We start from the raw sequence: 27,213 nt of genomic DNA on the forward strand, positions 1-27,213 counted from the left end.
TGCTTGCCAGGCATTTATTTGCACATTTTATTAAAATAACAAATTATTACTTATACAACTCAGTATAAGAAAAAACCTAACAGCTTACAGGAACTGCCTGCTTGTAGCACTCTCACTTCCGCCATTAATGCCCAGACATTTATAATTACATGGACTGGTCTATTTGAACACAGGACTTTTGATTGCTGAATAAATCTATGGAATTCACTATTTCTTAAATGAACAGTCCCCTCAACACAATGACCCATTCTAAAGGACATCTATTCCCTCATCATGTGGAGGGCAACTATAGGCACTGAAGAACTCATTGGCTTAAAATTGTACAATTGTTCAACCCAATAAAGGTGGATTAAAGCTTGAAGCCCTTAGTAATTCAAACTTGAACATTAAACTGCCATATACTGGTCCAAATTCTTTCAAAATCAATACACATCAAGGAACACCAAGTTTTAAGTTTCTGCAAGATTTCATTTTCCAGGAAATTAGCAGTTACAGATTCCAAGGGTTGAGGAGTGGAGTTTTATTTTGCTTCTTTTGTATTGATTCATTTGGCAAAATATTTACCATAGGGTTAAGAAATACTACTGTTGCACTCTTTGGACAGAATGAAGTATTTGGAAAAAGAGAAGGGTTGTCTCACTGTGAGGAATCTACAGGGGAGTTTGACAAGATTCTCAGGCCTATCTGCATTTATGGTGAGAGTCAGGTATTTCTGCAATTACAGACACCCCAAAGGATAAAAGACATACTGCTCTGGAGGTCTATTTATTGTAGCAATAGAAAACTCAGCTGTAATATGAATCATTATTAGAAGTAATTTTACAGGAGAGCTTTTCATTGCATTTTGCCACAAAACTTCCGGAGGAAAGGTTGCTCCCACTTCTATCTACTTAATTATAACTTGGGGTTTTTTAATGCTACCACTTTTTATCAGACAGTGAAAAATACAAGATAAGGCATTTTCATAGCCAATTTCAGTTCTGGAGGAAGATTCTTAAATACAAAATATGTGCCAGAAGTCTGCACACATCTGACCCATTGTGAACAGCATTCTTCATAAATTAGTTGATTTTAAAGATTTTCCTCTCAAAAAGAGTCTGGATTTCTTAACGTAGCATTTTTACGTTGAAATTACTACAGAAGAAAAAGATTTCTGCAGCATCAAAGAAACAATTATCTAAAAGTTTACACATATTTACACATTTAAAAATAATTATTTTTATATGGTTTATAACTAGGTTCTTATTTCAAAAAAGAAACACAAGCTATTCTCTACAGCTGGATAATTTCAAAATAGTTGGCAGTTCACAAGTGTCAGCATGATTGCAAGGTTTGATTCTTTTGACCTAATGGACTTTAGAAAGAAGAATTGGCTCTCTTGCCTCTACTGCAGTTATCAACAAGACTCTCAAACTGCTCCTGTGTGCTGTGGCTGGGGCAGCGACAGCTACTGGCTCCCAAGGCTGCTCTTCCCTGAGCCCGTGGTGGGAGATGCCACCTCAGGGAAGGCACCCATGGAAGGGCAGCTGCTGGCACCTGCTGGAGGCTGTGTGAGCTGTTCTGTGCCACTCTTGTTTCCCCTGCTCCACCACAGACTTGCAGCCTTGCAGCTGCTGGCTCTTTTTACTTAGCCCTGTAATACTGACATACCAACGGAGCAATTTATTATTTTTACTATAGCTATCTATCTATGTAATATGTCTCTTGTTGATTCACAGCATTTCAAACTCACATTATAAAGTTTGCAAATTACTATAAGCTATTCTAATGTGAAAAAGCTGTCTGATTTCACACAATATTGGCTTTATGATAATGCAAGCATTGCTCTACCAGAGTATTTATTAGAGCACATAAAAATTTTATTGCTCAACTTGATTTATGTTGTCTTGGTTACAACAGCCACAGAACTGATGGATAAAATAAATAGTTTTGACATCCTCAGTCAATTCCTAAAGTAATCCACTGATGATTAAGGTTGTAGAGCAATCATGTGACCTTCTCCTCGATTTTGAAGATGATAATCCAGCTTGCACCTTCTGAGTCAACCTCAATAAAAATACGTTTTCTGCTGAGCAGTTAAAAAAAAAAAAAAAAAATCAGGGAACAACCATGACTTCACACTGCAGTGACTGTTATAAACAAGAATCTCTAAAGCATTGCAGGTCAAAATAATATTGTATTATACAGGGAATAAACAGTTGCCCTGTTCAGGAATACATCATGGAAAGATTGAAATTCAGTCTTTTCTTTTTTTACCAGTATTTGGTTGTTCTCACATCTTGTTGCTTTGGTGGCTCTACATAAACTGTATCTGTGAAACAAAGATTACATATTAATGCCACTTACATAACAAATAGTTTCCCAGTGTTTTAGAATAATGAATCTATTTGACTGCCTTGTTACTTATAAGTTAAGTCTATTGGCTTTGGCACTTCAAAAAAACCCCAAAGAATATTAAGACCAAGGTATTTGGATGATGGGAATACAGTTTCTCCAGTGTGAATGATCTCTTGTCCATGTCTTTTTCAATCCCCCATCACCTGATCCTTCAGGAAGCTTCCAACACTGGTCTGGTCAGTATGACTAAACCAAGTACCCAGCTAATGTCATAGGGAGACTAAAACCTACATACCTTCACCACTCCTGTTTGCTTAATATTGAAACAGTGAGGGGCAAAAATCTGCTTTTTGCTTTCTTCCTTGCTTCCTGCAATTTCATCATCTGAATTTGCCTCCTCACCAGCAAAAGCTCCTGCCCTTGACTGAGGAACCCCTCACTTTCATGTGGAGAAATACACCAGCAGCCCTTTATGAAGCATTTGGTTGTGTTTACCAAAGCTGAAGTTTCAATGTCATCACAAGATTAAAGAGCACCGTTCACCTGAGTTTCAGAAACAGGTGCAAAAGGATTTGTTGGCCTTAGACCAGGCTGTGTATACATCATTGACTGGGGTGCCATCAAAGGAGCAGCTCCAACCTGAGGAGGTACCTGTAAAAAGAACAAAAACCCACAAAACAAATATATAAAATTAAAACTACTTCCAAAAAATACATGTTTTTGCATTTTAGGTATAGCAGAAAATAAACATATAGATACACACACACACAATAAAGTCAAAGTTTTTAAAAACCCCTGCTATATAAACCTCAGAGTGATCTCTTTCAATGCAGTATGAGAAACATACCAGATTTCACACACTATTGCCAATACATTTAATTTGAAGGGTGGTTTGAACATCACAATGCGTGACATGAAACCTACTGGCAGAGACAACAAAGTGTTCAGGAATGCAAAACAAAGCACCTTACTTACCATTCCATATACAGGCACTTGAGGTGTGGTCAATGGGTATGTGATAGGAGCAGGTACCTTTAATCAAGAAAATTTTAATATATTTTAGAGAAACTCATGCATACTTGGTAATATATATAAAACTTTGAAAAACACATTTTTCAGTACTTAAAATAACCAATGTATTTACAAGAAATTGACTTACATATGCAGGATAGTGTATTCCATTCTGGCATAGCAAAAGGATAAGATAGAAAATTATTTAATAGGTATTTATGCTGGAAATTCTAACTCAGGGATGGATTCAAGTCCAGTACTGTAATAGTCTGTAACTACACTCAACTCATTTATTAAAACAATTAAAGCGTGAGGAAAAAAAGTGTAAGGACAGGAGCATCAGCAATTATGCTTAGAAAGCTACCACTAGTACAACTTACAGCAAAATTAGAAATTTTACTACACCTAGCCACATGTGAGCATATTGCTTGCAGAAGCACGTGTGTGAGAAGCTTTTAGAGGGCATGGCATGCAATGCCCCTTCTTCCTCCCATTATGTGAGAAGGACATAAAAAAAAGCCAAGAAAGCCAGTGACCATTCAGCTTAAGAAGTGAATAGCAACAGATGTTCAGTCAGGTCAATGTTGCCCACATACTAACAACTGATGTCAGCAACATATCACAATATGAAAAAAGAAAAATGAAGAGCATTTTAAGCCAGAAATACCTTATATCAGGGTATGTTCACAAGCACAGCAATGCATGTGCTTCTTAAGGCCATGCTTTGTTAAGCAGTGCTAATTATACTGAAACCCAAGTGCTGGATGAAAGACTTGGCAATGGGATAGGATGCAGTGGTACATGAACTGGAGGGTCAGTTCTGTGCCAGAGGCCCAGCCAGGACACTGAGACATTTGCAGTTCTGGGGCACAGATTTTAATGAGGCTCGTAGCTGAGCTAGATCTTCACATCATTAATTGTTGGGAGTTCCAGGCAAATGCGTGAGCAGACACCTGGCATAAAACACTCAAATGCTTAGACCAGATGAACACATGATATAAAAACATAGCTTTAAATCCACAGTGATCAACAGGTAGTAAGGTACCCCCCTATGTTCCAGAACTAAAAATGCATCGGCACTCTAACAACACATTCTAGAGCACCTAGACAGGATAAAGAGATCATATGGTCTCAAAAAAATCTTACATGAAGTGCAATAAAACTGTGCCCTCTCATCAAATTTTTTAAGTCTCATTTTTGAATCCAATACTGGATTTAATACTGTATTCAACTTTTCTAATTCTGAATGAGCATAGTCATGTAAGACAAGGAAAACAAGCATTAGAGCAGAACTGTTCTTATTGCAAAATTAAGTCAGACAGCAGTCCAAAATTCACAGCAAATGTGGTAATTATCCTAGTTGTATGCATAACTGAGATGAACATTCTACTTCCCTCTAAGACAGCTATATTTTAGAAGTGATTCATATTTATATGAATATATTATAAATACAACACACTTGAAAAATCTCTTTTAAAAGCATCGAAAAGTCAGTTGCCTACAAATATCCCCCCTAGAAATGAAAATTCTTCATTTAAATAACTATAAAAGATACACTTAACATTTCGTACTGTGTTAAAAACACGAAGTTGCTGTTGAGCATTATCAAAAGTCCAGAGTGCTGCTTGACCTCATTGTTAAGGTGCCTTGCAGGGGTTGCAGCAGTTTTTAATGATAAAACTGAAAAAGGAGCAATGACTGGAAGGAACAGCAGTTTTGCCCTTAAAATGCATTCTCAGGATTCTTAAAGGTGGATGTTTGTGTGCACATGTGCGTGGGAAGGCGAATGGGAGTATTTCAAACATGCACATCAGGAATTTTCTGGACTGGGATCATTTATTTCAATCCAAAAAGAATTTATGAACTGAGACAGGTAATCAGACTTTCACTTGTCCTTAATGGACAAGGTTTGCAGTGAGGGGAAGTAAGGCATGCTAAAATCTCTACCTCATTCAGTGTGACCCTATGAGCATTCCCTGCTACCCCCAGTCTTGTATCAAATGCCTTTTTGTTCTTTATAAATTAACTCAAGCAGAGAAGCAGAATTTGCTAGAATGAAGTGTGATTGCATAGTACAGAAATTACCATGTGTGGAATAGTGGGTAAGGGAGTCGGATTCCATGTGGTTGATGTGCTTGTTTTTGCTTGCCAGTTTGTTCCACCAGTAAGTTTTTTCTCTGTAGGCTGAGACCACTGCATATCTGATCTAAAATGAAACCACGGTGTTAGTTTTCATGGAGGGGCAACAGCTAGAGTAAGACAACATAACAGGAAACCAAAACATGCCTTAATGCATGCACACAGATGAAATCTGAAGAAACACTCAGGATTTTCAGTAATTACTTATGTATCTGTTCTCCAGTAGGTGTGAAATCTGGGGGTTCTGTTTATGTTAAAAGTGAACTATCAGTACTGCACTGTACAATATAATAACTGGAGTCTGATGTAACTCTTAAGAGTGTTTCATAAAAACACTTCAATAAAAATACAGGAATTGCAAAACTAACTAAAGTGAGCTACTTCACTGTGTTACAGTGGCTGACCACAAACACACTGTTCCAATGCACTTCTCAGTTATTTCAGATTATTTCAAGAGTTGAGATTCTTGCCATGTTAGTGCCAGAGACTATCAAATAGTCATGTGAGAATATTCTAAGTACATATATGCACTTACTTTTTGGATGGAGTTCCTCCAAAGCCAAGATCTGTGGGGGAAAAGAAACAGACAAAATCCTAAAGTGTTTTAATTTGTGAGGGAAAAAAAGCTTGTTTTACTTTCAGTAACAAATGGGAAAGCTAATTTTAAAAGTTTCACACTTACTTCCTACTAGATTAGCAAGTGAAGAATCAAGGTCATTTGCCAAAATTTTTCCACTTTGCTGGCTGGCTACAGTGGCTCTTTGACTTTGTGGTGGTACTGTGGGTTGCAACACATCATCTAGAAAGTTAAAACCTAAACAAAGAAAATAAAAGCAACTGTTAACAGAATGGTTACACTGCATTTAATAAACTACATCCATAGGCCAGGGAGGTATTTTCTTTATAGAACACTAATTTGAGCATTTATATGTGAAGGTTCAACATGATGAAAGTATTTAAGACTTTGATAGAAGCATAGTTTAACTTATTTTTCATGTAATACTATATTGTACCTACTAATCTAAAAGAATCTTTAATTGTACTTCAACAATACTTTACAGGAGAGAAAGACTAACTCAGGTATTCTTCAAGCAACACACACAACTAGTACTGCACTTCTGCAAGTGCTCTGCCTCTCAATGGAGTCAGAGGGAAGTCATCATCATGCATCAAGAGAAAGCACAGAAGACAAATGAACACGAGCTTACCCGTTAGGAGACATCCAATGGGCCACGTTCAAAGTTTGTTCCCCCAGAGAGAGAGGAAACAATTATTACACAGAGAATTAAATCAGTCAAAGCTAATTTTGAAGTAAATAACTAGAACTGAACTGATTGCCTCTTATCAGCCCATAATCACCTTGCAAATATATTAAGTTATTAAATTTTCAACTGCAATAGCCATTATGCTAAATTGTTAAGCAACTGTTGCCTGTAGGGTATAAATTAGTCATAAGGCAGCTTTTACCACTTGCAGTCCTGTACTCTGGTGCTGTAGATTTTCCTCCAAAAACAGCATCAAAGTCCACATTAATTGTTGAAGAGGTGGTACTCGGAGGAGCTGAATGAAGAGGAAAACCTGAAAAAAAAATTTGAATAATGAAATACACCCATGAAGTAATATCATTCATTCCAGTGAAACCAGAAAGTTTAAAAAAACCAAAAAAATGAAATTACCATCAACAGTCACAGGATGGTACACAGAAGCATATGTTGGTTTATGACCACTAAAGTCATCTTTGCAAAAAGAGAGAAGAAAAGAAGATCAGTTTTGAAGAGAAAAAAGAAGAGGGAGCCCAACAATTAAGTCTGCAGTTAAGAATTTTTACTATTATAAAAAGGTTTTTTTTATTTTACAGATTTGAAAAGTCAAGTACCTCCTGCATTCCCCATTACAAAATAGAAAGGTTGCAGTTTGAAAGAAATCAGCAGATTTCAGCAACACTGCAAGTCTTAGGATGTCTAGACTGGGCAAGCAGAACAAAATAATAATTTATTTTGACTATAGAAATAAACGTTTAAGGAAGCATATAATTTACTACACCTGGAATTAATGCACTACTTTCACTTGTTAATAAAAAGTGAAGGTTGGCCCAAACCACAAGAAGATTCCATGGCCCACTTTATTAGCATTATCATCTCCAGTTGCAAATAAATTACATGGGGTTTGTTTTTTTACCACTAAACAGTTCCACTGTTTGTTTGGAGGAAAAAGAAGAATTGATGAAAGGGGTGGCAGATTTTACAGCTTCTTCAACTGGCTTCATGTCAAAGATGTCCAGATGAGGTGGAGAACCAACACAACCATTTGAAGACGAGAAAGGACCTTTCGGACGCAGAAGTGAAGGAAAGAATACAGAGTACAAATAATGGAAAAGAAAAACAGACTGAAATGATTGACTATGAGAATCTCTAGACAAAGTCAAATTGTAAATACTCCACCTAATGGTCAGCCCTTTTAGATATACATTTTTAGTTTCAGAGAAAAATCCTAACAGCTCTCTATTAGGGAAAATATTTCTAGTATTGACATTGGGTGGGAGGGGGAGAACGACAGATCATATATCAAAGAAGTCAGACACTACATTTTTGGCTTCAATAATCTACCTTTTAAATAGCATGTAAGAGTAGCAATTCCACCTATTAAAACACTAACATTTACCATGGTGTTAACATTGCCTTCTTTTGCATTTAAGCCATTTCTTTACATCTAACCTGACCGTTCTTTGGAAGGATGGGTGAAGAAACTGGAATCCACAGCTTTTTTACAAGAACTCTGAAGTTACCAACACCTTTTAAATGAGAAGTATATTAAATATTGCTTAATTAAATGGAAATACTAGCCCAGGATCTTTTCAGTTACACCTGCTTATTTTATGGTTTTATTTCCCAGTATTTTTCAACTTTGATCTTTAGTTACATTTCTTCTCCCTGTCCCCTTTACTGAACAGTTCTGCTCTTTTGTTCCATCAACATTAATGCTGTGTTCATGAAAGTTTGTCAGTTTTCAGATTATTTCCTTCATATTTTTTTATGAATGTTTGGATGCAAAAATAGTTAAGATTTAAGATGCAGATTCAATTAAGTACGAACCTTGTATTCTAAGAATTCCCTAATCATTTAGACAGTCAAATCAAGGTATGAGCTCACCTCCCCAAGCACTGCTTGCTGATGTTGATATAGCTGGAGTACTTTGCACAGTTGGAACAAAGGCAGGCTGAAGATCAAAAAGATCACTAGAAAGGTTGGGCATGCTGAATAAGAAATGAGAGAGAGAGAAATATGAAGATATGTAACAGGCATTGTATTCTTGCTTTTATGACCACTCACACCAATCTCATTTTCTCTTATTCACCAGCAGCCCATCAACAACAGTGGTACAACAAACTGGTCATTAAGCACTTACTGACAAAATTCCTGTGGGTACACCAAGAAAGCATCAGCAAAAGGTACCTGAGAGGTAACTAGGATCACAGTTTTGAAGTTAATTGTGCAGCTACAGACCGGTGCAGTAATTTCTGGTTCTTTCAGAAAGCAAAGCATCTCTCACCTATTTGTTGTGGGTGCTGGTGTAGCAAAGAGGTCAACAGCGACAGTGGTATTCACACTTTTCCCTGATAAAGTGCTTGGGGATGCTGATGTGGAAGTGGAATTTGACACTACAGAGATCTCTCTTAATCGCTGCTCCTGAAAGATGAGAGAGACAGTTGGCATTTTAGTCTTACTTGTTTATTAACATTTGAGTCCTGGAGACCTTTTCCAAGAAGAAACTTTTAATTATGGTCTTAATAAGTAAAACAGTTATTCTTCTGTAAAGTCCTAAAACCAGAGAAATAGTTGACATTAGAAATAAGAGTATTTGTTTTAACAAAGCATGTGAAAATCAAGGTGAGACTTGATGTTTTAAATAGTTATTTTTTAATCCATAACTGCCTAGATGTAAATTACTTCTAGTCAAGCTACACATTCCAGGCTCCCTCCATAGTCACTCAGAGAAACAGCTCAATGGACCTTTGCACAGGAAGACTCATCTCTCTACTTTAGGAGTCTCATCATGGTTCAATTGAGATGTTCAGAAACCACTGTGCCAATGTGCATCCCAATAATAAGGCAGCAACATCATAACCTTGTTTTCATTCATTTCAGGTTTACATCCCCCACTACTTCTAGATACACCCACTGCATTTTTACAGCACTGGTCAAAGCATGGGTGTATGTTTCACACAGCTCACATTCCTCACATAGAGCACTAAGTGACCTTGCAAGCTTCCTCACTATTATATCCAGTTATAAAAATCTTGGAATACAAAACTTGTTAAAAACTTTGTACCTTCAGTGCCTGCAGTCTAACTTGTTCCTCCTCCAGTGCCTGCTGCTTTTCTTTCTCATCCATCCGGCTGAATGACATTCCTGTATTGGCAAGTGTGGAAACAGCACTGGATAGGGCACTGGCTCTAAAAACAGCAATAATTTTTAAAAATGTTATTAAAAAAACCACAGTCAGGTATACATAATTTACAGCTTAATCATCAAGTGCCTTATCTAGTCATGTGTTATCCTCATTCCCAGTCACATCTTCCCTTACTGTCTGGTACATAAGAGCAGACATCCCAAAAACAGTTTGGTGACAAAGAGGCACGAGTACAGAGTCACTCCCTCGAGTTTCAGCAGGTAGGAACTGGAAAATGCAGAACACAGCAGCTGTCTTTTCTCTTTAAAGTTATCTAGACTAGACTGGAATGTTATTCAAATGGCTGAGGCACAGAAAGTTGTTTGTACTGTACACTATGTAACAGCAAAGAAACCACAGCAGTTATTGCCTATTTATTATATATATGAACAGAATACCGTGGCAGTGAACCCTTATATTCTTAAAAAAAAATCTGAGGAGAAAGACAGCAAACTGGGAAGGTAGCTCATCCTGGTACATTTATCAATATTTACCAAGTTGCTGTGGGAGAATGTCTATGCCAAAAGAGATCTCTCATTATTCAGTCAGAAGTATTTTCTTACATCCCAATACCGTATTTGACAGAAAGAATAACACAATTTCTTTTAGCACAACATATCTAAGCTAATTTGGCTGTTCTGAGGAGGGACTGAAGAACTTTTATGAGAAGTTCAAGATAAGTTCATGGTCTGAGAGGTAGACCATAAATATATAAAAATAAATAATAACAGTTTAGATAAATACCATCCTATCTTGGGTAAGAAGAGTATCAAAATCGAAACACCTTATCAATCTTACAAGTCAAAGGACTTTAAACAGGTAAAAGCTGACAAGAATAATATACAAGGTCTCAGCTCAGTTGTTTATTACAGCATAATCAGAAGTCTGTCTGAGACACAGGCAGACATACCTACATTTCAAATGTGGCTAAGCTATCAGACTATTACTCACTAGATATTTCACTTATATTTCTAGGAAGATACATTCAGAAGTGAATAAAAATCAAGAACACCACATGACTGAATTCTGAAAATTGTTATAATGTCAATGACAAATCTTAACTACGAGCAATGCTGTAATTCACTGGGTGCTCACCTGCTGGCAGCAGAGACTTCCTTTGTTTTCTTTCCCTCCACAGAAGCCAAATGCTGTTCCAGCGCCTCAAGCAAGCTGCTGGGTGCCTAAAATTGGAAGTATTTATAAAACACTGCTTTTATCAACACATCACTGTTTAGTACACAGATTAGTTTTCTCACCAACTAAAAACAAACAACCTCACACATCAGTAATTGTGCCTTTGGGTTTTGCTGCCATCCTACACACCCAAATTCTATCTACTCAGTGATGGTTCTTTAAAAAGAGTGGGACCACAGAGGCACAAAGGAAGGATTCCCCCAGAGTGGCTCTGCTTCTGTGCATGCAAGTTAGATTCTTGGTTTTGGCAACAGCATTTGCTATGTTAGAATTAACTGAATAACCAGAGATGATTAAGCACTACTCCTTTAAACTCACAGAAGTCCCAAAGCAAAGACCTGGCATTTTTGATCTACTTTCCTACATAACAACAAAAACCCAATCACTCTCCATTCAAATATTTACAGTCAAAGGCTTGCAGTGGAAATGCCTGACAACAGCAGGATGTTAGGTTTGATAAAACAGGGAATCAAATTTAATCTGCTCCCAAGGACACTACTGCAGACTGAGTAGCTATTCAACATGTAACTGTATGATAAACCAACTCTATTACTCTAAGTGAAATAAATTCTACTGCTGATTTAGATTAAGGGAATGTATCTCTAAAATTTAAATCTATTTGCCAGCTCTGTCGTCCTCACCTGGCAGGGTTTCAGAGACATTAAGCCTCTCTTACCACTTGCCAACTTTCAGCAGGTAGAACAGATATGACAGGCATTGTTTGGAGGAAAAACAAACTTGCCCTTGCTAGCCCTTCTGTACCAAAAGCTAGAACAAGACATTTCCTGGAAAGAGGAAAAATATTATTTACACAATGCTTTGGCAGGCTCCCCTTTGAAATACTGAGCGCAATTCTAGCTTCCCAATTCAAGCTAGGTAAGTCAAGAGATTAAAAAAAAAAAAAAAAAAAAAAAAGGCAATTAGAATAATCCTATAAAACTGCTTGTCTTAAAATGAAGACCTGACCTTGTAACCTTGTATTTCTTAAGCAGAGCAAGGTAAGCTAAGACAGTGTAGTTCCCTCAACAACAGGTCATGAATAAATTCAGTGTTTGACCCAGACAGCTAAACCAGAAGGGGGACATTTAGAAAGATCCTTTTGGAAAGGTATCAGGGACAAAAAAAATCCCAAAAACCAACAAATCAACAAAAAAACAACAACCAAAAAACCAAAACAAACCCAACCAAACCAAACTTCCCCATACTTTTATCTTCCAGGAGGCACAATAGCTTGCAAAAGGCATTGCATGGCACAGCTACTCAGATAATCTTAGTAACAGGAGACCCTGCCGTAATTCCAGAAAGCTTTTCCTTGTCTTTTTTTTTCTCCCAAAGCCACTCAAACTTATTTGTATGGAAATGCATATTCTGTAATTACTTTTTCTAAAACCCTCTGAACAACCCCCTCAACGACAAGAACTAAACCCAACAATCCAGTAACCTCCTGTGAACTTTCTCACTACTGCAGACATCCAACAAAATGTCAGACTTTGAGTGAACAGGGTAGTTTTATGTCAGGAAATATACCTGGGCTAATCCAGCCACTGACTTGAGAAAGGCTGTATTTCATGATTCACCTCCATTCCTCACCCCCAAAACACATGACAGAGTAACATCCATACAGAGGGAAACGACCCAGTTACATTCATGAAAAACAGGAACAGCTATAAACAGAAAGCAACATCCCTGTGAACAGGGCACCTACAAAGGAAAATACTTTCTTCATAGAAACAGGCAAAAGTGGCAGTATTAAGAAATTCTAGCAAATCCTTTTGAAGTGGCACAAAACGGATGTACAATTATTCAACTCACATTAAATGCCATGAAATTTTCTGTCTAAGTGGAATGTTTAACAGCAGCACTGAAATTGCCAAAATGCACAGGATGCTGAGGTCCACCACCAGTTCAGAATTGCTTTTCTAATATAAGTGCACTTACAATAAAACAACTGAGATATCAGAAATAAAATGTTGTGGGCACAGTAGATATTATGGACTTTGTCACTGAAAGTTTCAGGTAAAAACCACAGCAAAATGAAGTTAAATACCCCTATTCTCAGTAAATAAAAACCCCTCACCTGCTTTCAAAAGCCTTATAATGACCAAATTAAGTGGACAAGTGCACACTAACCCAGGAGGTATAAATAACTTCAGACTTGAGTATAATGTGATTAGCATAATACAGCCCGCAGTACTAATCAAAAGACAAAGTATGACACTAAGATCAAACACCAACAGAAAACATCAAACTACTGTGTTCAACCATTACCTGCTCTTACCCTGATGGTTTCAGTCACGTATCTTTCCTACCACATAGGCAAGTTCTTAAAGTGATTAATATTAAATGCTAGGAGCAAGCATTAGATTTATACTTTGAAGCACGCATGGCTTCAGATGGAAATCATACTGGAGGCAGTAATGAACACCACTGACAATGGAAGTTTGTGACTTAGGTTTGATTTCCATATTAAAAAGACACTGATTAAGTTTACACAAATCTTCCCACTAGATACATTTTTCATGATTAACCCATGAAATTTTTAGTTTCTCACTGGCTGCACTTCAACAGCTCCAGTAATTGAGCTCTAAGGCACTGCAGTTTATGCCCGAGTCTCCTGGGGCTGTTTATTCCACTCAGCAGGTTACTCCATGCTAAAGAAAAATGCCAAACACTCTGCTCTGTTGGGTTGGCCCTAGGTGAGAAATGAAACATCCCTATAAACTGAAGGAACTCACAAAGAATAACCTTGTTGACCTCTGTGGACTATCAGTGTTTCCTGTTCACCAGGTCAAACCATTTTCTCACCTCCCTTCTGCCCCTCAGTTTATCCTCGTTGGAAGGTGTTTCCCTGCATTCCATCTTTCAGACTGAGTTTTCCAGCACACAATCTGCATTGTGCATGTCCCTCATACTACTGAGTAATATCAAAGCCAGCATGATATAGAAACATCAAATTTATTCTTCAGACTTTAAGGTACAGAAAAAAATTTCAACTGAACCAGCTCACTGTCATTAAGTTACAGTGAAATAGGTTTTCCTCTAGGTATGGCAAGATACTTCTGGCTTACCTGCCATGGAATCCCCTGTGATAAAAACCAGAAGTTCTTGAAAAATATTCTTTTCTGTGAGTTTTATTGCTTTAAAAATCAAAACATCTCATTAAGAGCTGCAAAGCGTAAGGATTGATTACATTTAATGCATGTGAGAAGCTACTTCACTTATTTCCCATCTATAAATACATAGAAGAGAATACAGTCTTGAGAAGAATGATTACTATGGTACACACCAACCTTTAAAAACACAAAGAACAATGTAATTGGGTTAATCAATAAGCAATGTACACTGACCTGAGTAAGATCTGGAATGTCACCCTGATCAATTCCAACTTGCTGCGTTTACAAAAAAAGAAGAAAAAAAAAGTATGTTACTACTACATGCAGTGACAATGGAACTAAAACCCAGCAGTGTCCGAATGTGACATAGAAGCTAGCATATTAAAAAGGGATATTCATAATTTTTTGAACTGGTACAAGTTTCACTAGGAACACACCTTAGAAGTCACAAAGACATTAAAATGCATCTCAAGGCAAACTCAGCTTTTCATCTAGCCTAATTTCCATGCAGAAAAGCCTACTAAAAGCATTAGAAACAGCTACACCACTTACTGAAACTACTTCATTTTTTAGCACTTACAGTACAGGAGAGCCCTATAAATATCTTTAAATAGCCTGTAACATACAGTTTATATGTTCTGGAGCATCCATAACATTTATAATGATACTTCAGAAAGCATTCTGTGGTCTGGCTAATAAAAAGGATACCCCAGAATCCCACCCCATGTTAATAAGCATATACAATCTTTAAAATACCTAATCTCTAGAATACTTCCTTTTATAGTGAAGTTAAACAAACAATCTGTTTAAAGGTGTTTTTATGAATATTGATACTGTACCAATATAGACAGCTAAATTATATCCTTTCCATACATGTAGATTTATTTACCTCTGCTACTTTGAGGAACTCTGACAAATTGGTCATTCTGGCTAGAAATTTTTTGTAAATATCCAAGCCTTCTTTGCACTGGTTCTTCTTCATATCAAAATATCTTTCTGAGGATGCAAATAGAACTCTTGTAAGATAATACCCTCCCCAGCAAAAAGTTGACAACTGTATTATAGAAGTTAATTTGAGACAAGCTTCAGTAAGAGAACACAGGAGTAACTCAAAGCTATTCAGATTTTCAAGCTTACATGAATACCTGAAACCTTTTGTAGTAAGTCAGTCAATACAAAACCATAGATTTTTCTGTTTCAGTGTATTACATGATAATGCAAAAATTTATTAAACATGGATGTGAATCAGTGGAAATTGTTAAATTAGGTATTATGGTGAATATTTTCAGAAAGTCAGCTCATTAGCTGGCAATGAGACAAATGATCTTATCATTTGAAAATATTCCTGGTATTTATTTACCTTTTTAGACCCTGTATCAATATATTTTGATACTGAAGTGGCTACATATACTGAACTGACCTACCAAAAGGAGCATCAACCACATCCATCACTTCTTATGGTTTTGCCCTATATACTTACAAATACGTAACTGAGTAAAAACTAATGGATGAACAGAACAAACTGATCATTTCATTCATAAATTTGCTTAAATAAGAATGAAAAAGCTTTGTTAAGAGCTTATCACCCTTCTACAAAAACTCCTACATTTCATCTAATCAGCTCAGGCAGATTCAGGTACCAGTCAAAGGTGACAAGTCAAGCTTTAAAGAAAGTACAGGAAAACAGAATTCAGCTATACTGTGAGTAAATTAAATACTCAAAACAGCATGTATCTCACTAAACCTTTACAGTCCAATTGCAAAGGTTATCCATTGCACTTTTATGGTATCTTTGTTCCAGTCTCACCAGTCATCCTCTCATTTCACTTTCTGTTTCAACATGTATTCTTCCAGGTAGAAGTGGATGTGTAAGCCTATGCTCCTGGTCACTAAAACTAAGACAGGCTTCATTTAACAGCAATAGAGCAGAGACAATTTGTTAGGAAACTGCAGTCAGAAATTGCCTATGTTGTTTAGTTTTCTCAGTATCTTTCACAAAAATTCAAAAGCTAGAAAAATTCTCACATACCTAAAAGATTAATAATCCCCTCATTGTATGCTGCAAAAAGTCTAATGGAATCTTTAAAGAGGAGCATAAAGGCAGCATTTATAACACCATTTGTTAGTTCATTTGGATTTGCCTGTGTAGAAAGCAATGAGAAAGTAAATTAGTATTTAACAAAATAATAAAACTCTCACTTCAAAATGAGAGAGTGTTACTTAACATTGAGCTTAAAGTACTTACATCAAAATCAAGGAGTGCATCAAGCTGGTTCTGTATGATTGGAAGGGTTTTCAGAAGCTTTTCAGGATTCATAGTTCTCATCACTCCATCTATCCTACAGAGTAAAAGACACACATTCACAAGATACAGAGACCTCAGCACACATTGTGTTGTTGTAACAGTACAATATTGCTTCAAAGTGCCAAAAGAACAGCATTCTATGACAAGCTCAAGAACAACTGTGTTCCCCCTTCTCCCGCCCCCTGCAACAGGAAAAAGATCAAACAGAAGCAGCAGCAGTTGCCTTACCCTCTTTTCATTTTGGTGAAGTCAACTGCTACAAGTCTATATGAAAGTGCTTTTTCATTCAAGTATCTGCTGTATCGCCTAATGAAGGTAGACATATCATAGCCTAAAAGTTAAGCATTTATAAGTTAGACATTTTGAAGGGGTACTGATTTTCAGTTCTTTTCAAGAACTGTTCTCCTACTAGCCTATTTTACATTAAAAGTACTTCCTAGGCACTTTCCAGAGTCTTGAGATGTGATGTTAGTTTCTTCCCAAGTTGCTAAGATTAGGAAAGCAATTGTTGCAATTATGAGAATAAACACCTGAACACATTAAAATATTAGACAAGAACCAAGCATAAAAGATTAGGCAAGCATCAAGCAGTTCTTGTTAAGATGCTCTTGAAATTAGAACAAAAATATATTCCTAGTAAAATGCTGAAGAGTTTGGTAACTTATCTGCCATCCCTCAAAACCCACATAAAGACCTAAAAACGTTTTCTACCATTAGGAAGTAATTAAAGGACTTATCAGAGATTTGAAGAAGCTCTCCCTAATTATAAGCACATCCTAGTTACCATTCCATGCACCTTAACAGTAAGTATTTACTCCTGAGGCTTTAAAATGCAACAACAAAAGTTATTATTGTGCTGACAATTCATCAGGTTTACTCTAATGAGCATCAAGAGTTCACTTAGCAAAATTTACAGCTGTGTGAGCAATGCTACATACATTACAGACAGATTTCTAGCACTCACCTAGGTAACTCAGAATCTCACTTTCCCTGTGTCTATATTCTTCTCTGGACATTCTTTGGTGTCTCATGCAATAAAACTCAAAATAGCCTTCCATTTAAATGTCATTTGGCTCCTAGTGTGCATCAATACATGTACCGTCACAGAGAAAAAAGGAGTAGAGTTATTTCCTTCAGTGAAAGATCCTTACCCTGCATGGCACTTTTGTCCAGGTAGTTATTTAAGTTGAACAAAGTGTTCCGGGATGCAAGATACTGGATAAAGCGCTGTTGAAGAAAAAGTTGATGATTTAATTGTTGTGGGAGTCAAAATATAGAAGCATATTACAAGCAAACTACATCTACCTTGTAATTGTTTCTAGTAATCTCTACCAACAATAGAAGTTAGTTAAAAGGGAAAAATTTGGAGGAAAACCTGAAAATACTTATTAGCAAAGCCTCTTAAGCCCAAAACTCCATTTGGCAAAAATATAAATTTAAACTAAACAAAGAGACATCACTGCCCATGAATAAAATACAAATAATCCTAGAGGAAGCTGCTTAGTTAACTTTGTACTTTAAAACAGACAAGCTAGAAAACACAAAACAAAAATACTACTTGCATTATCCAAGCTCCTGAAGTTTGACACAGCTCTAAGTGCTGTAGTGTGAAGAGCACACTATGTTTTACAGGTCATTTCAAACAAGTTCATAGAGCTTTGCAGAGAGGAGGATCACCAAGCTTTCCCAGCAGTTTAATGGCTGGAAGGCACTTTTAAGAATCATCACTTCAATATTACCAGTAGTCAACAATCATTTCTTAGGTCAGTGACCACACACAGGTTCAGGACTGCCACCTGACCAAAGTTTAGCTTTTAAGATAAGGCTTGTGCAAGAGAGGCTACATTTCTAACACCACATTATTGACTAGGAAGCTTTTAAAAAATTGTGATGAAAAAAATTAAGTGAATTAAATGCAGTACAAAGATGTTTCAGAGGAATGTTAACAGCAACAACATATGAAGACTCAACCCATTAGATGATGTCTTGCAAGATCAAATATTCTAGTCACCATATTCCTCTCCCCTTTAGCAAGTATTATTTCTTATCTGTTTTTAGGTTGGCTGCACATTTATGGAGTGCTAACAAGACTTCTGCTGTGCTCTTACTGATAAGCGCTACCCTAATGAAATAAAGCTCATCAGAAGTTTTTCAAGTCTTTATTCTAGAAAGGTCACTCATTCCCTCACAGACCAACCAAGATAGCTGCAGGTAAATTGGAAACACTGATATATTTTGGTATTGAAATCATGAAGAAATTTTTTTTCCCCCCCTCTGGACAAATACTTTAGAGCCATCAGCAGAGGAAAAACAAAATCTTTGAAAAACTGAAGTACATATCTAATGCTTTACAGACTGACACAATTTTTTAAAAGCTGTCAAGGAGACTTTAAAAGAACGAATCATGTCTTACCTCATTTCCATACATCATGAGGTGGTGTGTTGTAATTAGAGCTTTGAACACTACAACCCAGCTACTGTTTGCAGTTCTCTCAAAGAGTGTGTCTGCCAACTGTGGAATATTCACATTCATTTCATTTGTGCACTGTATTAGATCTAAATTAAAGGGGAAAAGAATTAAAGCATTACAAGGAGTTACATGCTCAGAGGATCAACATGTTATTTTGTGTTTTTTACACTGAGAATTCTTACTGGAAGCATTAACTTCAGTTCCTTGTTTAAGAAATAATTGAGCTCCTTTACCCTCCTTACTCAGATTCACTGCATTTTACTGAAAGACTCCATGTATGAACTTCAAACGTATTTCAATAATTTTACTGAGTCCCAATATCTCTTATATTATCAATAAATAACCTGTTCCATTAGATACACAAGGGAGCCCAAATTAGTCTCTGAAAGCCAGTGTAAGCAACCTTCTGGATGCTCAATGCCTGAGGCCACTCAATCTAGCAAAAAGAGTGAAAATCTGAGAAGCAAGGAAGAGCTGAGACATCCCAACCTCGTGTGATCAACAGGCAGCACAAGCCTGCCACTCTGACCTACGCCTGAGTACTTACACATGATGGCAAATGAGATGCTACAAATCTGTAAAATAAGCCTCTTTTCTGTAAGAATTAAGAGCAAGAATTTGCATCTATCCACCCTTCCACTTAGCTTAAAAAACGCCTGGTCACAAGCCTACTGAATAGTTTGTGGTGGATCATGGTGGGTCTCAGGCTTTCATATAAAAAAGCCCTTTGTGTCCTAGACTGACAATAAACTCAATAGTAGAACATTAACTTGGGACGTCAGAGACAGAGAGGTTCAAGACTGCCTGAAATTTGGTACAAAACCAGAACAGGCTTCAGCAGACACATGGGAAGAGCACTTGCCTGAGAAGGCTAAAGAAGGTACTGGCTGAGAAAAGAGCAGAGAACTGAATCCAGGACTACTCTAAACCCCTCAAGACACGCACATCAGACGTTTATTTCTCTCTCTGTGCTAAATTTGGCTCAGGTGTGATCAAAGTACACCCTAAGGACTGGGCAAAGCCAGTAAAACAAACATCTGGTTTGAAAAGCTTCCTTTGTGACCTCTCATTTAAGCTGAGCTTGTGAGCAGCCCATTGGCAGCAGAGCCCATTGCTGTTTGTGGGACTTGTCTGGGTAAGGACCCGAAGAAGGGCAGGTGCCTGGGAAGCCAGGCAGCAACTGAATTCCAAGGTGTTGGCACCACTGAAACAGCCAACTCCTCTGCCTTGGAAGCAGCACGGAGAGGACAGACCGTGTCATCGTAAGCAATTTAAATGTGAACTTAGAACTCACACATCGATAGTTTAGGACAAAGTATTTCACAGAAATACTGCATTTAGCATTTTTATCTTTCTAGTGCACAGCGTATATTACAGATGTACCTTAATTAAAGATCAGTTTATTAAGAACAAAATCCTTTGATTAAGGATCACTGTTTAAAATAGTTTAATAACCAGAGTAATTTTAACAGAGTAAAGAATTTTAGATGGTATCTCATCAAGGCAAAAAGCTATAAAATGCAAGTTGTAGTAAGTTACTAATTTCATTCAGGTGTCAGAAGTTTCCAAATATGTACAAAATGTGGAAGCTGGGATGAAAACTTTCGCTCATTATCAACACACAAAAATGCTGAAATAACTGCACAAAAAGAAGAGCACTGGAAAGAAGCTTTAAGCAAGCTGTACATCAAAATGTTATTGCTGAGTAGTATTCATATAGTTCAATACTTACAAATGTGAAGTTTCTCAAAACCCATGTAATTTTTTAGCTACTTCTCCCTACTCATGGCTATATCATCATAGGTTCTGTCAAATTAAGAAGTACTTTAACCTAGAAGTCCAAACAGTTCACAGGCAATTATTGCCCCATATAATGAAGCAAGTCCCAATCCCAGAATTTATACATAGAAAAAATATTAAATTGTAATTCAACAGCCTCATCAACCGAATGAGGATTTTGTTACGACATTTCTAAGTAGTTCTCTCAAAATACACTAAGGCAACTAAGTCTTCCAAAATCCAAGCAGTTTATAATCAAGTATTATAGAGATACATGGAAAATACTGAGCAGTGTCTAAGAGCAGCAGCTGATGTGTCTTGTACCCAGCACAGAAATGTTACAGGACTATTACAAGTCCTACTCTTAGTTTATAAAAACCAACCAAGCAACAAAAAAAACCCAACCAACAAAAATCCCACAAACTCTATAAAATGTGATACCTATAACACTAGGTAACAGTTAAAGAAATTCCATTGATCTGCTGAGGTCAATGACTACACAGCCTGTCAAAAATATTAATTCAGCACAAAATCCTTTTCCTTCACATAAGCAGTAAGCGAGTCAAATTTTTCACGGAAGATTTTTCAATATTAAACGTGCTTATTAAATAACGGAGGAAAGGAAGGAAGATCGAGGCTAAAACCTAAAATCTTGCTGCTCTCCAGTCAAGCTAGCCAAGCTATTTTCATTCATATTTTGCCAGCGCTCTCCAGAGAGATTTCAGTTCTGTCACCTTCCCTCAAGCTAAGGTCTCCCAGCAGATGTTCCAGCAGATGCCAAGAGGATGCTAACACTGGGAGATCCTTTGCACGTTCTAATGTCTGCGACTGCTATTGAGTGTTCTTACAGTGCTGCTCGGGCACAATGTGACAGGAATCCTACTGTTAGCACCTGCATCCAATGCTCTAACTCGTGAACCCTCCTTAAGCCCCACATCCATAAAACAGACAAACCATTTTTTTGGCTTATGCCAGGAAAAAGGTTTACTTCCACAAGAAGCCATGCAGATGTCTTCTGTCAAGTGACAGTAACAGAGTGGAGCTGACAGAGCTCTGCTGTATTTGAGAAGCTCTCGTTATTGTTTGATTCTCAAGTGTGGGCACTTTTGTGGAAGTGCTAATAAGTTTTTAGCAAGTGCTACTGGCTTCTGTAAGATACGTGTCTGTCCATTTCAAAAGGCAACCAAAATGAAATACTTCACATAGGCAGGGCCACTGGGAGTCTAATTCAAGCTGTGACTGAGGTTCGAGGGCCTGAGTGAGCTGCCAGTCCCATGCACTCGAGACACGCTGAAGACAACACCCACAGGCTGCCCTGAAGACAATTTTTACAGGGGGTAGTCAGAACAGCATGGTCTTTCATTCCAAAATCTCCTTCAACACCCTAACAAATAAGCCACAGTTACCAATACTGAAGAACACATGCTTAGACAAACAAAACGTCTCTAAAATACTAAACAAAGCAAAAAATCTCTGCATTTTTAAAGACAAAACTAGACTTTCTTAAGAGTGTGTTGCAAAAGCACAAGTTTAAAAATAAGGCTACTTCAAGCCTTCAATAAGGCTACTTGGGGTATTTTTTTTAATTACTGTTTTAGAACTAGTAATAAAAATAAAGCTGGCATTACATTCTAGTTCTGCAATTGAGATACATAAAAAGAAAAGTGCCCCTTCTCTAATATGATTCTTCTAAGCCTGCAACAGGAGTATCTATATAGAGACAACTGTAGGGATCTATTACAGCTGGTAGCACAGAAGGAAAAGGCTATTATCCCCATACATCTGGAAGTAAAAAAGAACACATGCACCTGAGAGACTGACAGCTGGGCAACAGTAACATGGATGTTGGCAGCAAAAATTGGAATGAAATGCATAGGGTGAGTGATGCTCATTTTCTTATCGCAGTACTTATATAAACACTTCACAACTCAAAGCATTTTGCCAATTACCCAGAGGAATCATTTCAACTGCAAGTGAAACTGTGGTGCTATTTCTAGAATGGAATTTAGAAACATGTTAACATCACACAGGGAAAAAAAAGGAAAAAGAAAAGAAAAAAAAAATTTGAAAAAAATTGAACAGCTTTAAACCAGAAGAGTACCATAGGGGCTTCCAAGCAGCCTGGAAGAGCTGTGGAAATCTTACTGCCTAGAAGAGTACCGAGTATTTCTTTTCCACAACTCATCTGAAATACTGGCACATCATCTATGAAGCTATATAGCTCTTCAGAGAACAGCATGCATAAATCCAGATATTAAAAACAAAATAAAATATACATACATCAGGTTTTTGGAAAATTCCCAGCCAGGCACCAACAAAACCTGACATACTTTTCAACTTTTAAGTAACAGGAAAAATAATAATTTTCTTGAGTCAGGAATCTCTCTCCAGAGAGCTGTAAATACATAAGTTAAAGGCAACCATAGAGGTTTAATATGAGTGTATTTCTTCCATTTTGGAAGCTGAACTGAAGGACTGAAGCTGCTCTAAGACAGATGTAAGAATTAAGACCATTGTCCTCAGCCCCAGCAATCTTAAAAAAAAAAAACATTTTCTTCTAGAAAGTTGCATCATAAATGGCACATTACAAAAATGTAGAACATCAGAGCCACTTCAGCCAATTTTCTCAATGTTCGCCAAGGAATGCAACCAGTTTTGCTGGAAGACTTAAAAGATAGCACTCAACTGTTACAAACATTGCTATGCCAATGTGCTCTTGTAGTGCACATTTGAGAGCAATCTTTAAGCTTCAGTTAAATAATAACAGCTAAATCTGAATTTTGAGTTACTTTACCAGAAGCAAAGCAATTCAGCTATTCTGCTCCACTCCCCCACTAAACAAGGATACAGGACAGACAGCCCATAATGTTTTTTTTTTAAAAAGCTATATACAACCCCCATATATAGATTCCAACAATATTACCTGGTTTTTTTTGTTCAAGTTAAATTTCCTCAATTTTTGTACTGAAAAACTTCACAAATTGCTAAAGAACTTCAAACAGCCACTAGTCTGTGTAAAGAGTTCAAGAAACTGCCTTTGTCCTGTACCACAACTTACACATCTCTGCAAGAATCACACTGCATCACCACTCGACAGTCAAAGAGCTCTGGCTGCCAAAAGAAAGAATGGGCAGTACCAGAATTACAGTGCCAGAATTACCACTACTTAGATTTCCAAAGCTTGTATACATATGGGAGTTCTAAGTCTTGATTAGCAACATTAACTACCTTCCCCTCCCCTGTGTTTCTTAAATGGGCTGTATACAAGTTAAACAGGAGCTGTTTTTTCATTACTGTGTTAATTTAAAAGTTTAAGCTGCAATTAATTTAGGGGTTTGTTTTTTCCAAGTTTTGGTCTACACACAAGTCTACTCTTCCAGTTACCAGCTTGGCTACAGCTTTAACTTATTCTTTTTTCTTGTGACTCTTCAGTATTAGACAAGAGCAGGTTTGCCTCCAAAAGCGTAACAGCCCCACTCTGCTGCAAACCACACTCAGAAGGCTGAGGGAAGTGAGCGGACCCACACTAGGAAAGAAGAGACAAGACGTTCAGGTGCTCCACTACGAGGAATGATCAGCCTCTATATAGCTTATTATATTATCTGAAAATATTACAAAATACTACAGAAATAGATCTGCTGACTTATTTAGGACACTGTGACCTACCTTGAAAGGTAAATCCCCAAGTATTCCCACTGACATTGCTTAGATTTTTGGGGTTGTTTTTTTGTGGGTGTTTTTTCACTCTTAAAGTAAAATATGACTATACTACTCAGCAATTAGTAGTCAGACAAACCCCAAGACTCTTAAATACGAGTTCAGACACTGCATATGTAACATATTTCTATAAAAACCTATATTGTAATACCCCATTTTTTCTTACTGAGGAAAACTCGGCAGTAAGGGGATTTTAAGAATTAATCTGAACAGAGAGCACAAATTGATACTCCTCCACAATCTCTGATACAACTACAGCAACTCTCAAAAAAATGTTCCTGGTAAAGCTTTTTCCTGAGCAGCAATTACAAATAATACCAGATGGTGTAGCATTTTGAATGACACACACACGTAGTGACCAGAGTACAACTACCAGAGTTTTACATTAAATCCAAGCTATGTTTTCCTTCATAATGTACTTAAATTGGGAACTACTTGCACTGTATCTTGGAAAAACATACTCTGTGATTTTTTTCCCCCAGAGATTACAGTATTTCATGTCTACCTGCTCACATTTAATACAAGTAAGTCTTGTGTACAAGTGACAAAATAAGAAGTGCCACTCAAAGGGCTGCAGATCTTTGAAAAGCAGCGTCTAGGTATGCTTGATGAAGACACCAGCATGTTCATTGGGATTTTTTTAACCCCTTACCGTCATATTTAAGGTACCGTATTTCACATCTTTTTTTCCCTACCCCACCAAATCATTCCTCAGATACCAAGTCACAACAACAAGATTTTTGTCTGTCTTAGGCCAAAGTCTGAGCAAATGAATCACACCAGAAAACAGAACTTATCTGGCACAGAAAGGGACCTTCAGGAGACTGACTGACAGCTCTAAACAGATTGGGATCAAAAGGAACTTGTTAGTCAAAAGGCAATCTCAGTTTATGATATTCTCAAGTTAAGAATTGTTCCATGTTTCCATTTTCTTCTTTTCTAAGGGTGACTTATAGTAGATGACATTATTTCAATAATATCTTCAAATAACACACTACCTCTTTTAGGATTCAGCAGCTTTCAAACTATTGAGCAAACTGTAACCACTTTCTGGCTTCCTGTTATGTTGCCTTTTCTGGACTCAGGAGTTACCTCATTAATTTCTACCACTGGCAGAACACAAGACCAGTAGAAATAAGGTAACTTTAGAAAGGTATCTTTAAAAAAGAAATTGTCAGTTACCCAGTTTTAAGGCTTTTAATTTCAACACAATAGCTGCAATATTTGCTACTGTAGCTGGATCCCACCCATTCAGATCAGTAACAAGTGAAATACATATTTGGCTGGTTTTAACTGTTTGATCCACACTGAAAGCTCTCACACAGGCCAGTATGAGCAGACCAGTGTCACAGAGTCACACATCTCAACTATCCTCAAACAATATAACCCAGAACGCTTCTGCTGAGAGTCTGAACAGCAGCTCCTTTAGTACCATCAACTTGTACGAATCGTGCAAAACTACCAGCCTGTCTTAGAAGAAACCAGCAAAAGGCTTCACGCCTTTTTTCCTCTCCTTAATGGAAACACACACACACACTTAATCTCGCTTTTACGCGCTGGGGAGCGGGTGTGCTACAGAACGTACAAGGTTTGTGCACTTACGAGCAGTCAGACAGGAACTCCAACTGCTACCCTATTACTAAAGCCTGTAGGCAAGCAACACCACCGGTATTTCTGTAGATTTCAGGGGTAACTCTCTGCATCTTTTGGTATAGAGAAAGGGGCTGTAAGATATTAAGTTTAAATGTATTATCGGCAACATTCTCTCATCCAGAAGAGATGCACTGGTCAAGCTATCCCCTTCCCTTTACCTCGCTTCTAATCTTTTACCTAGTCTCGCGAGCCGTAAGACAGAAAACTGTGATATTTCAGGAAATGTTCGGAATATTTAAACGGCTGTAATCCACAGGATGCACACAAGGGCGAAACAGTGCTTAAAAAATTAAATTCTGGCTTGCAACAGTAAACACACCTTTTCCCCAGGTGCCGGCTTAAAAAGCACCACTGTATCCAGAGCACAAGAGCTAAGCAGCTCTCACCGGCAACAGCTCATGAGGCTGGAATATTTTTGCTCCCCGGGCGCGACAGGGTGTTACAAACCTCGCTCCCTCCACGTGGAAAATAAGTTCTGGAGATCACGCCAGTCAGGTCCACCCAGATTTACAGGACACCCCGCTCCAGATGCAAGCGGCCGGCTCTCCCCTGTCCCCCGCCCGCGGCCGGAGGGCCCGCTGACCGGCTGCTCGGAGCTCCAACCCCGGGCCCACCCGGCCCCGCCGCCGGGTCCTACTCACAGTCCAGGTGCTTCTTCTTGGGGCCCATCACCTCGTGGGTCGTCGCCTTGCACACAGCCTTGGCGACGGCCGAGCCGGTCACACTGTGCTGCGCCGCCGTGATGCGGTCGGTGATCGACTGCCCCGACATCATCGCCGCGGCCCTGGCGGCGGCTCCGCCGCGGTCCCCACGCAAGGCCGGGGCGGCGGCTCCCCCGCGCCCGGGGGCGAGCGCAGCCTCCCGAGGGAAGGGCGCCGGCGGCTCCCTCCGGCGGGAGCGCTCGCCGGGCTCCGCCTCAGCGGCTCCTCTCGGCCGCCGCCGCGGGGCTCTTCCCGCTGCTCCTTGGAGCGGCGATCGCTCGGCTCCCGGCGCCACTCGGCGCTACCGCCTCCGCCCGCGGGTGCGCCCCGGCTTTCCCTTTCACA

General features: G+C 38.2%; 1 protein-coding gene across 4 annotated transcripts; it reads right to left on the minus strand.

The window, feature by feature from the left end:
- LOC309577594 (phosphatidylinositol-binding clathrin assembly protein-like) lies at positions 1-27,213 on the minus strand. Of its 4 annotated transcripts, none has more exons than XM_082289726.1 (22): positions 26,809-27,213; positions 18,962-19,104; positions 17,700-17,775; positions 16,777-16,879; positions 16,489-16,582; positions 16,273-16,384; positions 15,133-15,239; positions 14,478-14,519; positions 11,032-11,117; positions 9,817-9,940; positions 9,037-9,173; positions 8,637-8,740; positions 7,666-7,812; positions 7,164-7,223; positions 6,955-7,065; positions 6,170-6,286; positions 6,023-6,053; positions 5,434-5,554; positions 3,313-3,369; positions 2,881-2,988; positions 2,257-2,311; positions 1-2,065 (listed from the first exon to the last, which is right to left on the minus strand). In XM_082289726.1, exons 1-21 carry the CDS (start codon positions 26,939-26,941, stop codon positions 2,297-2,299), a joined length of 2,028 nt encoding a protein of 675 aa, XP_082145852.1. In that variant the 5' UTR covers positions 26,942-27,213; the 3' UTR covers positions 1-2,065; positions 2,257-2,296. The 4 variants fall into 4 exon arrangements, 3 of the variants coding, with proteins under 3 accessions (XP_082145852.1, XP_082145853.1, XP_082145851.1); XM_082289727.1 differs by having other exon boundaries at positions 1-2,068; XM_082289725.1 differs by having other exon boundaries at positions 1-2,311.

The sequence above is a fragment of the Coloeus monedula genome (genome assembly GCF_965178545.1).
Source record: "Coloeus monedula genome assembly, chromosome: 12".
Lineage (NCBI taxonomy): Eukaryota > Metazoa > Chordata > Aves > Passeriformes > Corvidae > Coloeus > Coloeus monedula.